Below are 14,589 nucleotides of genomic sequence, written 5' to 3'. Positions count from 1 at the left end.
GGGTGGGTATGTGGCCTCGTTGGAAGGTATTTCTTCACTACAGCATTGCTGTGGTCAGCATTTGTAAATGTCTGTCTCCCCTCAATGCATCCGCACTCCCTCCCTACAGTCTATCCCTGCTGGGCACTGCTAACTCTGCAAGTTCAGCCTCATTTGTTGGGGCAACATCCATACAAATTCCTTATCCCCAGGGGGCTAGCGATGGATACATCAAACCAACCTTCGAAACATTGTACCCGCTGCCTGTCCTGTTTTACGTTTTAACTTATAAAGTGCCTGGAGCATTTTGAGGTGCAGTTCCACCAATCACGCAGTGACTCTGCGGCCATTATGTTTATATCACACATGTATGTAAATGTAGGAACTCATGCAAACATTAGTAAGGAATGCAAGAAATATGCCTTATGTTCATGTCTTCTCTCCTGAGTAATGAGTTTGGATATCACAATGTTTATATATTACACAGAGACATAATTTGACCACTAGAACCACTTATTCTGCCTGATTTTTTTTTTTTTTTTTTTTGCTATAAGGACGCAAACCTTAATCAGTCCTTGATTTTGTTATATTCAGTATAGCCATATCCCTCTCCCATGCATGTTTAAAATGCATCATTTTATTAATCTCTACCACTTCTGCTTGAAGGCTGTTACATAGATGACTACCAAATTTTATTGATACACTTAAACTACTGATCTGTGGCCCCCAAAATGAAGGCCAGTCATGGCCACTACCATCTTCTCATGGCCCATGCACATTATCCCCAATGAATACAAATAAATGCATTTATACTTTGTCGCACAAGCATTGTGTATGTGTAACTGTATGCTGTTTCACACAGTCCACATACATACATGGTCCGGGGGTAAGACCCCCTGGGATTGGAGGGGGGAGGATGAACTTTAGAGAAGCGTGGTGATATCAGTCATTTTATCCGTGTTCTGGGATTCCTGGCATATTCTAGAGGACAGCATGTTTAATGGAGGGAGTTATAGCAATGATGGAGGAAGAATTTTTTTGGATGACAAAGTAATCCAGTGGGCATTAAAACGATTGCCTTAAGTATTGGTGCTTTAAATAAACTAAGATGTTCTGATCTAATATTATGCTTTTTTAAATGAGCACAGCTAGCAACCTTCGAAAGATAATTGTGGTTTGATTTTTAACCTACTGGGTGCTGGATATCTTCAGACAGACTCGCTTAACTATCTCATCCGCCAAAGAAATCGCTAATAACTAGATCATATTTACAATAAGAACCTACAGGACACAGTGGAACATTTCTTGTTCATTTTGCATTTAAAGTGGAGGAAGTGTTTAGGTTAAATGGGAGCACAAGAAGCGACTCTGTGCTGCATAAATCAATGTAAAAATGCCCAAGTCTAAGGGAGCTAAATCCTGTTCCGAGTAATATGTCCCATTGCTTTTTAAATTTACTGTCTATGTTTGATTGACTCTGTAGTATTATAGTTTAAAGCTGAATGGCTTTATCATTGGAAAACAAATGTGTATAAGCTATAGCCCCCAAGCAGTAGCACAGTAATACTATAGATTATTTTGAAACAGAGGCTGGCGTCCATCTAATTCTGCCATTGTTCATACTAGCTAGGAGAGCATATCCATCATTCATTTATCGGCATATTGATCCTGTGACCTGAAAGAAATATTTGGCACTTATGAGGGAATGATCAATTTCTTCCTTAGTCCAGTCATTGAATTTTTTTTGTTTTAGCTCACTGTAATTGTTTAGCACATTTAACACCATTTAATACAGAGCATACCTTTTGGGTAGTAAATATGCAGAAATTCCACTGACCTTATACGTATTGTATTGGACATCTTACGTCTTTGTAAACATATAAAATGTATTCCAATATAGGTAACTTCCAAGGTTACATAAAACCATCACTGAATTCACTGTTGGAACACTTGGACCATGTTATTTCCAGTGCTCCTTTTTAAAGTTAATACTATATTTTCATGCTCCAGCATCACATGGTTGTAAATTTCTCTTGATCATTAAAGATTGTCGGCCCAAAGCCTTCCCTGATTTATATATATGTATATGTGTATATATTTACATATGAGTGGAGTTCTACAGCCCTAAAAGAGAAACAAATTCTTATAAGATAGCAGAAAATGTTTTTTTGGTTTTTTTTAGTATATGCAAACAGATTTCAAATGTTTTTTTTTTTGTTTTGTTTTTTTTTTTAACATAAGTAAAGAGGGCATGTTTGTTTCTGGGATTATTTAGTTTTGACAGTTAATAAACGGAGGCTCCCCCTCCCCCCCTTTGTATGAATGTATCCACAGGTGAACATGCTGTTGCTGTCTATCTCAGACTATACTGCAGGTTATGTTAATTCTGCAGCCAGCGCTGCTATAAACCAGCACAGATTATGCTTCCCTCCCAGTTATCACTTAATTAAATCCTCACATTAATACACTAGTGTCTCCACAGCAGACGTCCTTTGATAGGCCTTTCTTGGTGACTGTTCTGGGCGTCTCACAATGTTATCTGTGGATGCAGAAGCGTGACACGTTTAGATCACAGGTAGCAGAGTCTTGCATTTTGTATGAGGCATATAATCGGTGCGTGTAGTTTATCCCATTGAAGACTAATTTACTAGTACTGATTCCTGCATGTTTTTTATGGGAAGCTTGTGGTTGAAGCAGACCTCTTGTGAATCCAAGCAAGTTAATTTGTTTATTGCAAGAAGCTATTTTGGAATATTTCATGTTTAGTGATTATGTATAAAAAGCAAAATGTGAGTGCCTATTATTGAAATGCCAATCATTCATTTTACATTTTAAGAACATGAACTTTGGCCGGTTCTGACCCACACACACTGCTGTCAGCGCTTGCATTAAATCATACAGGCACAGACTGATAAATACCAGCAGCTTCTGTCAGAGAAGGTAGTCAATAACAGACCTTAATTAGCCAATGGTAGGGAAAACATTTCTCAGGTGGAAGGCAATGGAGAATCTGGGTAACACAAGGTTACTGTGCAAGTAAACTGTGTTCTCCGTGGTGGGAACCTCTGCACATTTGCAGTTTTCAGTTTTGATTCTTCATATTCTTTAACCTATCTGATCAATCCCTGTTGCCTGCTGATTGTGCTCATCAGCATTTGTTGATTAAAGAATCTGGTCTATCGATCACAGCTGTGGACTCCTGCAATTGGGCTTTCTTGGACATGGTTCAAATCCTAGATAAGGCAACTGTCCCAGACACGCTACAACACGCAGTCATGCTTACAGTTGTAGTATGGAGTCATTATGACATGCATAGATTTTCTAGGTTTTTTTTTTATTGGATTACTTATGGGAAAAGTTATGGCTCTGTAGTCATCTATATATATTAGACCACAACCACAAATTTCTGTATGCACCAGTATTGCCATTTGTAGTATCCCTTTCCGGGAGTTGCCATTCCAGTGCGTGTTATTGGCACTTTAATATGTTTGCTCAGATGTCTAGAGCTGTATGTTTAAAACGCTTTTTAAGATGTCAACAAACGCCCAGCGGTTTGGGTTACTTTCCATTGTAGCTAGAATAATGATGTACACAAATGGCAGGAAAAAAACTCAACTCAATGCAGGTCAGTGGATTGAAAGTTGACATCCCGCCACAGGATCGTATAAATTCTGTGTGATAACCTTGATTTGATTTTGTTTTTTTTTGTGGCAGGTGGTTTATGTGGTAGAGAGTCTGGCTAGAGTTGACTTTGTTAGTATGGTTATAAACCAATGCCCCTACTGAAGGTAACATCGCACAGTGGGATAGCTCTGTTTGTTTGACAGCCTTTATGCCGAAAAGTAAATCTATAAATATCCTAGCTATCAGTTCAAGCATCTCAGAAGTAAACCAGTAAGTGTATACGTACGTGTCAGCTTTCTGTACATACCTCACACACGATGCGGTGAGACTGGTATATAAAATTCTGGTTTTATGTTGTGACAGATATGCCGATTAGCACACACAAATAACCTGTTTGTATTCACACAGGCACACAGCTAGAGAAGTTGATGGAGGGCATGAGGAGTGAAATCGCCAGCAACCCCCCACTGGAAGGATCGTTCTCACCACGTCGTGGAGAATACTGCATTGCCAAATTTGTGGATGGAGAATGGTAAGTGGTACGCCAGACGGCTAGATGTCATCATGAGTAGTTATCATTCACCTGACCAGGAACCAAGGCTTGCAAAGCAGACGCTATTAAAATGCTGTCACTGCTGCATAATCTCAACTGTGAGCTGTGTAAACCTACATACTGGACTGTGATAGACAGTACTGTTGGTTGAGTAGTAGCGAGAGTGTGGGGCAAGATGCATCTGAGGCATGTTTTTTTTTTTTTTTTTTGATACATTGAGCACTGCTATACATTACTTAAATGTGTATAAGGTATTACATTTAAACTCCCTTAATTTGTTTTCCACGTCATGCAAGGTGTCAGTCAACCTACAGAGCGTGATTTGTCTGCTTATGCTGAATGACAAAATCTTGTTTGCTCAATGGGAATGGATGCAGTGTATTACAGGTGTTCCGGCACTAGAGTTTCTATTTATTGCCACACATGCTACCTCCTAATATACCAACTTTTCATTTTGTGCTTAATTAGCACATAATCGGTTAAACTCTGCCCCACCAGAACAGTCAGTGCTGGTATGCCTGATGTATATTTGGCTTCCCTCACTTGGGGTGTCTCTTTTTGTGACTTAAATGTCTGAAAAAAGAACATCAAATTCCCGGACATATCTGTTGTCTAATTATCACTGTTTAGTATATCGGCTTTAAACAGCATACATCAATCCATTAATTAGCTGTGCTGTATTATACCCCTAGGACATGTTACTTAACTTCTATGCATGCTGACTTCGCCTTTTTTTTCTTTTTTTCTTTTTCTTTTTTTTTGAAAGGGCCATTTTGGGTTTGTTAGAAGTCAGGTTAAAGAAATTTAGTTTTAGTTGACATTATACAATCCTGTTAATCTGTCGCATGTCTGTATATGCGTTTGTGTGTATGTATATATAATGTGTATATGTGTGTTTGTGTATATATATATATATGGCCGACTATGGAATGTTTAAGAGTATCACGTCAATTGGTACATGTGTTTAGAGATTATTGGTAATACTTGCAACTAGTTAACACCAAAATAGTAATGAAACTCATTGTGGCTGCTCAGACCGTCTAAAAGTGTGAATTTAGTGGATGCTTTTAGAGTTGGAACCTGGTAAGCATAGCTAGCCTTGTTAATTCCTTTATGAAACCTATCAACTCAATTCTTACCCTGACAGATTTACATTTTAAGTAAGTTTGTTAAATAGCCTGTTTAGTGCTTATTCCTGCTAATGCCTTCCATTATTTTACATGCATTGCTGTTGATGCATAGAATATGCATACACTGAACAGTTTCTGGCTGGCGTGTTGTCATCCTGAGGGCACCAAAGATAATCCCATGGTCTTCAGTGTCACATCACCTTTCCTTTTCTCATTTTTGTTTCTTCCTCAACAGGTACAGAGCTCGTGTGGAAAAAGTAGAATCTGCTGCCAAAGTCCATGTCCTCTATATTGATTATGGGAATGTAAGTTAATGCTTTTGTGTCTGAAAGAACATTGCATATATTTTCTACAAGCTAATTATAATGTGAATGGCTGTCAGCCATTTTCTATTTCATTGACTCTTATCTTTATCACTAATAAACATGTTCCATGACTTTGTACAGGCCTGTGGAGATTAGCCAACGCTATGGTCCCAGCTTGTATATTACTAACTTAGAGAGCCAGTATGTGCAACATGCTATGTATAATTAGGAGACTAAAAAATCAAGATGTCACTGGGGCAGCTACTCTAGAATGACATGAAATGACTTTAGTTTATTAGAGAGACATGGCCGTTAAATATAGAGAATACAATTTGTTAGTTTTAGTTCACTATTCCTGTCGGCTGGTAGTGTCCGCCTTATCTTCCTATCGCTCCTGTTCCGGTTTTAGACCTCATGGAAACATTGTGTACCGCATAACAGCTGGGTTGATTCCACTGTTGATTCTATTTTATGTTTTTAAAAGAAACATTGATTTCTGGCAATTTCTTACACCATTTTATTATAATAGTTTTATATTTCAGCAAAATAAAATGAAAGCTCTCAATGTTAAATATTATAACCCAATTTACCTTTAAATACAGGCTATTTAAAATATAAATTTGCCTTCAAGTAGAGCTTTTAGCAGTTTACTGGCCGCAAATAAGTATTTATTTCTCTAGTTGCAAAATCACTACTTCCATTTCAGAGACATACAATGCACTTTGTTCAGCTGCCGAGGTTATTATTTGTAATTAGATCGCACTATGTGTTGGCTCATACAGCCACTGGTGACTGGGATGTGTGCAGAGGAGAAAGACGTTCAGGGGCTGGCCACTTCTGCCAAGTCTTTGTGAGTTCTGCAAAAAATTATAAAATATAACACAAATTATATCAAAATTATACAACCTAAAAAGTATGAGGCATAAAAATTCAGATTTCTGGGTTGCAGTTACAATGAAGATCAATAAGTACAAAAAACAAAGCAAGAATTGAGTGAACACCCAAAGAATCCAATTAAAAAAAACACCTAAGGCATAAATGTTGGGGATCCAATATGTGTGCTGGATTCAGTCTTTGTTTCAGATAAAATAGAACAGTTGGTTACTACTAGACTGTCCGCAGATTGACATTTCTTTTCCCTTGAAATCATTTGAAGGCTATGGCAATTTATTTAAAGTCTCAAAATCAGCTTTTATTTAAACACAATTATGGGTAAAATTCTCCAAGGTACAAAATTGGCTCATTCATAGAATAAAAACTGTAGAGCCTCAACAATGCAAAGTTAGTAATTTTGGCCATCCCTGCCCTGTAAGCAGTGTTATACTTTACTCAATACATTGGTTCCAAGGCCAGTGACCTGAATATCTTGTGTCTGGATGCGATAACTGGCAGTAGAGTTTAAGGAGTCAACTCATGTACTCCATCTAATTCCTTCAGATCTCGATATGTTGTATAAATAGACTTCCAGCTCAGGCCACCAGGACTCGTAAAAATGGCTCTGTTTAATATATTCCTTCAGACTGAATCGTTTCTTCCCGCTGCAGTGTGCGAAGAGGGCTCTGCCTTCTTATAAATCAGATCTGCTCTGTTAGCAAACAAATAAAACAATTACCAGCACTGGAAAACCCGAACTTTCTCAACATTGACCAGAGCAGCATATGAGCCTAACAATTATATATGTAATTATGTTTTATGCATTCAATGTAGCAGAAACAAAGTCTAATAGTTTAAATGTTTGCTAATGTGTCTGTACTGTGATGTAGATGTGTGCAGCTGTTTAACTCTTTCCAATTTAGCCCTCATGTGAAAGCAGATTCATTTATATCCATTTCTAATTCTGCTCCCTAGCTTCATAGAAACAGAATTTGTGTACAGCAAGGAACCATTTGGCCCATCTTGTCTGCTTATGTCCTTAGCACATTTGAAACCTCAAACCTTATTTGGTCCATGGCCCCATTTTTAAATTCTGCACAGCCTTATGCATATCCCATCCTTGCCTCAGTTTGTAACTTCATTAACCCTTTACCACTTCTACTACAAGGTTAATTGTAAAGATACTTTTACGTTACATTTGAGTTTGATCATAAGCTTCGTATACTGTATTTGTCCACCCTGCTCCAAAACCTTTAGATTATGGAGTATCTAGTACTCCACCCAATATTGTAGTTGAGATCTGATTTATCTGTTTGGTAGTATGACTACCTCCCTTTTTACATTACTACTAATGCCTGGACTCGTATGGCCACACACCCAAGCATGTAAGCAAACGTTCAGCATGAGCATACAAGGTTATCTATCATCCAGACTACACGTTTTGCCACTTTGCTCACTGATGCAGGTTTGCATGGCATCCTTGCGCAAGCATACACCTTTACACTGGACCTATCACTTCCCAAATCTTGCCAAAGTAATTGTGTGTGTGTGTGTGTGTGGGTATACAGTATGTATGTATAAATATCATTTCATTTAACTATTAGAATGGATCAGGATAAAAATTGATACAAAATGTATGTGTAATGTGAGCAGCCATTAATGCCGTTCATCTGCTTTTACGTGATCTCTGTGCTTAGTAACCTGTACAAGCTTTTAGAGGAAGGAATGAGGATGGTAGAGACATGGAAATAACTAGTTAACCATAACTATAAAGGACTGCAAACTAATACACTGCATGGAAAATAAACTGCATGCACTTTAAAGGGAATAGTTTAATGTCCCTAACTCTGAGTCCTTTCCTGACCCAGAATTTACAACTGTTATAAAATAAAAAATCATCCTCCTCCATGATCTAAAATTTCTTACCACTTGTTGATGGGTTTCGTGTTAGTGCAGAACTTCCAATGAGTATTCCTGTCACAGTGGCAGAAAACTGCTCCCATTTGAAATTAATTCAAGACATTACATTTGTGCACTGGGGTCTAAACAGCCCACTGCACGCAGCATTCAGCGGATCCAGCCCTGGTTATCACTGCAGGACAGTACATAATGTGCAGGGAGATGTATTCAGCCGAATGCATCTTCTGCAAGGGTTTTAGCTGCAGGGTGAAAGGGGGTGAATGCGCTTGGGGATTTTTGCAGAACCTCCATTGCTTTTGAAAAACAGACTATGCAAAAATGTAAAACCCGTCATATGCATTAAGATGCATCTGACGGCTGCAAGTCACTTTAAGGGTTTTTAAGGGGTTTTTTTTTATTCACATCTGTATAGATGACAGGACCTTCTTTAGCATTGGTAGATTTGTCAAACTGACATTGGCTGCTTGGCCCAAATTGAGGTATCTTTTGTATTTACTATGAGCTCTTTGGTGAACAAAGATCTATGGTTCTAAATAAAATCTCCAATCCAGCCATCTCCCTAAGGCAAAAATGTCTGCAGCACAAACCGCCTTGTCTCGATTTAACTACCACATGTCCTGAGTTGATTGCTCCTTAATGAGGATTTAATCTGTCTACATTGTTACCCCTGCAAATATAGATATTAGTTCATCCCTCCCTAGTGTGGGTAGGTACTGGCCGGAGGCATCTCGGCAAGACAGCTCTGTACTTCCAGCAAAGGCTCCACTCCGGCCCCCAGCCTGCCTCACAGCCAACTCTGCGTTCTGTTCTTGACATCTTTCCATGTCGCAGCTGGCGGCTAGTGCCCATGAACAGCAGCATTAATCCGTTTGTTCTCCTGTAAATTGGATGGATGTATATAATTCTACAGTACATTTTAACACACCTGTGTTTTTAGTAACTTTGTTTTGATTTTGTGAGAGCACAATGCAAAGTATATTTTGTTTAAAAAAAAAAAAAAAAAAAATATTGGCAAAAGGTGTATAAATGCAATCTAACCGCGTTCACTGTATCGAAGAAAACATCCTGCTGACATGGTGTGTGCCGCTACTAATGACCATATCTTTGGGAGCTTTGCCTGCTGGGTTGTTTGGGCTTTTCAATTTGCCTTCAAGATTATGTCTTGAGATCATCGCTCATCTTGACCTGAAGGCTTGTGTTATGTTCAGTATTAGACACGCATTGCCTGAAGTCCCATGTTCTAACACTGAACATGGCTCACGGAGGACATAATTCTTTGTAGTCACTGGTTATGTCGCAAAGTAACACACACACACACACACACATATATATATGATTATTAAGGGAAATATATATATATATATATATATATATATATATATATATTAGTACTTAATGCAAGATGTCATGTCCTCTTTAGGGGCTTTCAAATGTATGATGTATGGTAATTCGAGCATTTTTTAAATGTATCAGTTTCTCTTTCAATTCTCATCTTGTCATACCCCTTGAATGGCGCTATATAAATAAAAGATGATAAATAATAAAGGACCCTTTCACTTACACTAAAATATTTTTATTTAGCTTTATTTGGGAGCATAATTTGACAGCCAAGAGTCATCTGGCCCATTTAGTCTGCATGTTTTTCCTGCTGTTGTATGAAAATATTCATACATAATGTATTTAGCAACAAGGTGCTATTATCACATGTTATATAGAGATAGCTGATTGTGTATGTATATATCACAAATCTAATATTGATGGTTTAGGGATCTCATTTTGGATACAAATCAGATTATGAAGAGGCTGTAAAATGTGATATGGACTCCAAGCCCCTCATGCAATTTACTTCTAATTATTCTGTATGTAGATAATTTTCATGGAGCTTAAAATTTTTAAGTTTTTGTGTAAGGTTGTGCTATGCGTGCACATTAGAATTGGATCAATCCCTTTGTTATATACATGTTTAAATGGCAAAAAATGCACCTTTTTCTCCCAGTAATCTTGTCTTGGCATGTCCAAGGTTTGTTCAGCCCTCTGGCTTTCATTGGTTTTGTATTAAATGGCGTGACGCAAATGCACCAAACCCCTAATTGCTTTCTGTTCCTCAAATGCAAGTCTTTGTGGATGTACATATATATCGTGTGATATCCATATGTATCTGTTTCTGAATGTACTTAACATTCATTTACTAATTGTATTTGTCTCCAGAGAGAAGTCCTGCCCTCTACCCGCTTGGGCCCTATGCCTCCGTCTTACAGTGTACGCATTCTTCCTGCGCAGGCCATAGAGTACTGCTTTGCATTCATCCAGGTGCCCCAGGATGTAAGTATATGAATGAAATGTGCTTCTCAAAGAACTGTCTGCAGAAATACCGTGGTTAACATTGGCCTTTTGTTCCGGCTCCCCAGGAGGATGCCCGTGCAGATGTGGTGGATAGCGTAGTGCGTGACATTCAGAACACCCAGTGTCTGCTAAACGTGGAGTTCACTGGCGCCAAGTGCCCACATGTCACCTTGCAGTTTGCAGACTCAAAGGAAGATGTGGGTCTTGGGCTGGTGAAAGAGGGTCTGGTGATGGTGGAAGTGCGCAAGGAGAAGCAGTTCCAGAAAGTGGTAGGTGGAAACATTTGCTTGTGATTAAACCTTGCACAAATATATATTGTGTGTGTGTGAAGGCTTTAGAAGAGAATATGACATGAAGATATGTCATTAGTTTTAGGAGATTTTTGTTTGCCATATGTTAACACAGCTTGAAGTAGGGAGATCTAGTATTCACATCTCTGCTGGCTGTCCAAATCTTTGCAGGGAAGGTAACAGGTGTGAGTGACCATGCCTTTGCACTTTAAAATGCGCTGGTTATCCTCATAGTAATAGAGACTAAAATGTAATTGTACCTTCCCTTTAGATCAGCTGTCACCTGTGAGCCTTAATATAGTGCCATCACACTTCCATAGATATGGAAGATGTCAAATTTGTTCAAAGCAAGATTTTGACAAACTTGACATTCTCCTCGCTAGGTCATTACACTACATCCCTTGCCTTACCTCTAACGAACTCCCTCAATTGTTTTACCCCCCATTATCTTCCTATATAAATATGATGTCCCATTAAAAATGTCACAACCTTTTAAGGACGCTATCATGGCTCTATTCGGCAGTATGTGTTGGCAGTCTGTGACCATTTAACCATGGAATAGAACACACATTGTTGGTATTGATTGGAGAGAAAAACTACTACTGATTTGCCACTTCATTAAAAAAAAGCTGCTCAATGTGTTCTGGCAAAAAAGGGGTGACTACAGTAGTGGGCTGAGTGTTGAAGAGGTTACTATGCACCGTAGCATTTTGAATGCTAATTTAGAACAATTTATTATTACTATGTCTCATATTTCCTGCAGACTGTTTGCTTTAAGCCCAAGTTTATAATGGAACTGTATGTCTGCTCAGTGGCCATTTATCAGTAAGCAAAGCATCACCAGTAAATGATTTCTAATACCCAGTTTTCCATGTATCGCTCTTGATTTATTGAAGGAAAGAAAAGGCGCAAAGTCAATTTTGCAGCTTGGCTGGCCCTGTGCCCAGTTCAAGGCAGTCTGATCATATCGTTCGCACCGGCTGTAGCATCTCGGGCCCTCTTGGTACATTTGTATGCTGGGTGTAGCTCCCCCTGAAACAAACTAGTGCCGTTCCAGCAGTGAATCACAGAGTCTGTCGAGTGTCAAAAACCCCCACCATAATTGAACCAGTTTAAACATGTAAACTGAAAAGCAGATGCACTTATTTTATGGGCAGAGTGAACAAATCACTTGTGATACAGTGCAATTTCTTCACTATAATCTCCTAAACGGGAAATAAAACTGTGTAGTGATACTTGATGTATAGAAGAACGGATTAAAGCATGTATCATGTTTCTGTTTTGTATTGCTCGGTAAAGATAAAAATACTTATATGCGGTTTGTAGTACACAACGCCTTTGCTTTTTAATGTGTTCTCCATTAATGCTTGTCTTTATTGCAGTACTAGATGCAACATTTTTACTATCACCTGATTTTGAAGGTCACTTTCATGATAATGTTATACAAATTTAGTGAAGGATACCAGGAAAGATACTGACTTGTGTTCTTTAGCAATGTGTTTCATTATTTATTCTGAAATGTTGTTCTTCCATGACTGCTGCTCAAATGTTGGATCCCCTGAAACTATTTAGTATTTTATTTATTATAAAAATAAAATTATCTGAGTCTCTTTACTATCAAGTGACAATGCAAAGATGACATCATAGAAGCCCTTTTCAAATGTATCTTTCTAGTTCTAAAGAGTGCATATGTTCCCTGCATTAAGAGTTAAAATGGTTCATTTTAAAGCTCAGCCTTTCTACACTTGGGACTAAAAACCTAGTTTCTCCCATTTATGACGTTCAACAGTCAGCATCTTTGTTGAACAGGAGTATTTCACTAAAAGGCGAGTTGTAAAATTTAATGTCCCGGCATTAACTTATTGTAAGCTTGCATTTATAATTTAGACTTCAATCGTCTAAACTTTTTGAGCTTTTCCACATCTGGTGACCCTCTCATCTTAAATTCTTTTAGATCCCAGAATATCTGAGTGCTCAGGAGTCTGCAAAGGCAGCTCGGGTAAGTTTGGTTTTGGATCAATTTTTCATTAATACGTACAAGCCTTGGAAACATACCTCGATGAATGTAAATATTTATGGTCTTGTCAAGTATAATAAGATCTGCAGCTGGGTACCCAAAAAGAGGTGGGGTATCTTGTAATAATACAGATTATCTTAGTTGAAATGTACTGTAAAACATTCACAAGCTGCGTATATCCCCTTTAAAAAAAAACAAATGGTTGCCCCATAAGGCCACAAGTTTATAGGTTACATAACCTTTTGTAAAAATGCTTTAAAGTATCTAAAGATACCTGAATCTGAAATGTTGCCTGTGCGAGAATATGTGCATATAATAATAATTATTATTTTTTAGTTGAACCTTTGGCGTTACGGAGATTTCCGTGCCGACGATGCTGATGAATTTGGCTACAACCGCTAGGGAGAAGAATGCTGCTCCAAAGATGACAGAGACCCCAACCGCTTTCCCGAATTACCTGCTGCCATTCAGTCACCCATGACCCACCTCTAGCCTTCCCAAACAGCCCCCTATATGATCTGGAAGCCTGAGAGGTGCTGCAAGAGAACTTCAGTATTGGTGGTGGGGGCTTAGATAATCCTGGACCATGTAAGGCCAACAATTTGGTATTTGCATCACATAATTTACAACTATCTTGCAATTCATCAATCTACAGAGTACAACATCAGTTGCTTTTTTATTTTAACAAACATCAGCCACGGCTGAATTTTGGTTTTATAATGGCTTCTTGTGGTTTCAGTCCTTTGTCCTTAAACTTTGTTCTAACGGTTAATTGTCATGGTTTTATCTGTCCATTTAATTGAATAATCATGAATTGTTTTCCCCAAGTCCTGGGTCATATGTTTTGTCTTGTGTATTTAATGGATCAATAAAGTTCAGCATTCTGATTTACCATTTCCCTTGGGGTTGTGGAAGAGATTTTTTTGGAGCTGTTTTGGGTATTGACATAATGGGCTTCCAATATGCAGGCTGGAAAACTTGCAAGCTTCTTGTATATTTAATAGTATATTCATCTGGATCTTGCCCCCAGGTTAGGAAGAATAAGTGTTCCTAGCTGGGAAGGAGTTAGAACATTTATTTTTCTCATTCTTATTTACTCTTAAAAACTGATGAATTTATTATGATGAAATGACCAATTTACGGTTGAATCTAGAATATTAAATAAAAATAATCTTTAAATATTTATATAGAGCCAACCATGTGGCATGATAGCCTCCAAACATGCAAACTAATTCAAGTTTACAATTTGGGCAGTGGTCTCTCTGGTCTTTAGTGAAAATATTTATTGGGGATCTATCATTCTATCATATGCAAAACATAGAAGTACATTATTTGATCACAAAGTTTTAAATAAAAAATATATGCATGTACTTTGCTTTTGGGACAGTGGCGTATCTGATTATATGTAGCACCACCTCATAAATTCTACTATGTGTGCTGTGTTTATATAGGAAGAAATATACCGTATATTCCGGCGTATAAGACGACTGGGCGTATAAGACGACCCCCAACTTTTACAGTCCAAATATAGAGTTTGGACTATACTCGCCGTATA

General features: G+C 38.1%; 1 protein-coding gene across 1 annotated transcript in view; it reads left to right on the top strand.

Moving 5' to 3' along the window:
* Positions 1 to 13,928, top strand: part of SND1 (staphylococcal nuclease and tudor domain containing 1) — a 288,682-nt gene extending 274,754 nt beyond the window's left edge. Inside the window, exons 19-24 of the mRNA XM_053464995.1 lie at positions 4,012 to 4,135; positions 5,522 to 5,591; positions 10,593 to 10,706; positions 10,793 to 10,996; positions 12,972 to 13,016; positions 13,371 to 13,928. Of these exons, the coding sequence (XP_053320970.1) occupies positions 4,012 to 4,135; positions 5,522 to 5,591; positions 10,593 to 10,706; positions 10,793 to 10,996; positions 12,972 to 13,016; positions 13,371 to 13,436 (623 nt within the window). The 3' untranslated portion in view covers positions 13,437 to 13,928. The remainder of the gene's footprint in view (positions 1 to 4,011; positions 4,136 to 5,521; positions 5,592 to 10,592; positions 10,707 to 10,792; positions 10,997 to 12,971; positions 13,017 to 13,370) is intronic.
* The last annotated feature ends 661 nt before the right edge of the window (positions 13,929 to 14,589 follow it).

Source organism: Spea bombifrons, chromosome 4, assembly GCF_027358695.1.
Source record: "Spea bombifrons isolate aSpeBom1 chromosome 4, aSpeBom1.2.pri, whole genome shotgun sequence".
Lineage (NCBI taxonomy): Eukaryota > Metazoa > Chordata > Amphibia > Anura > Pelobatidae > Spea > Spea bombifrons.
Note: the sequence above shows the minus strand (reverse complement) of the source record. Positions and strands in the feature narration are given on the sequence as shown.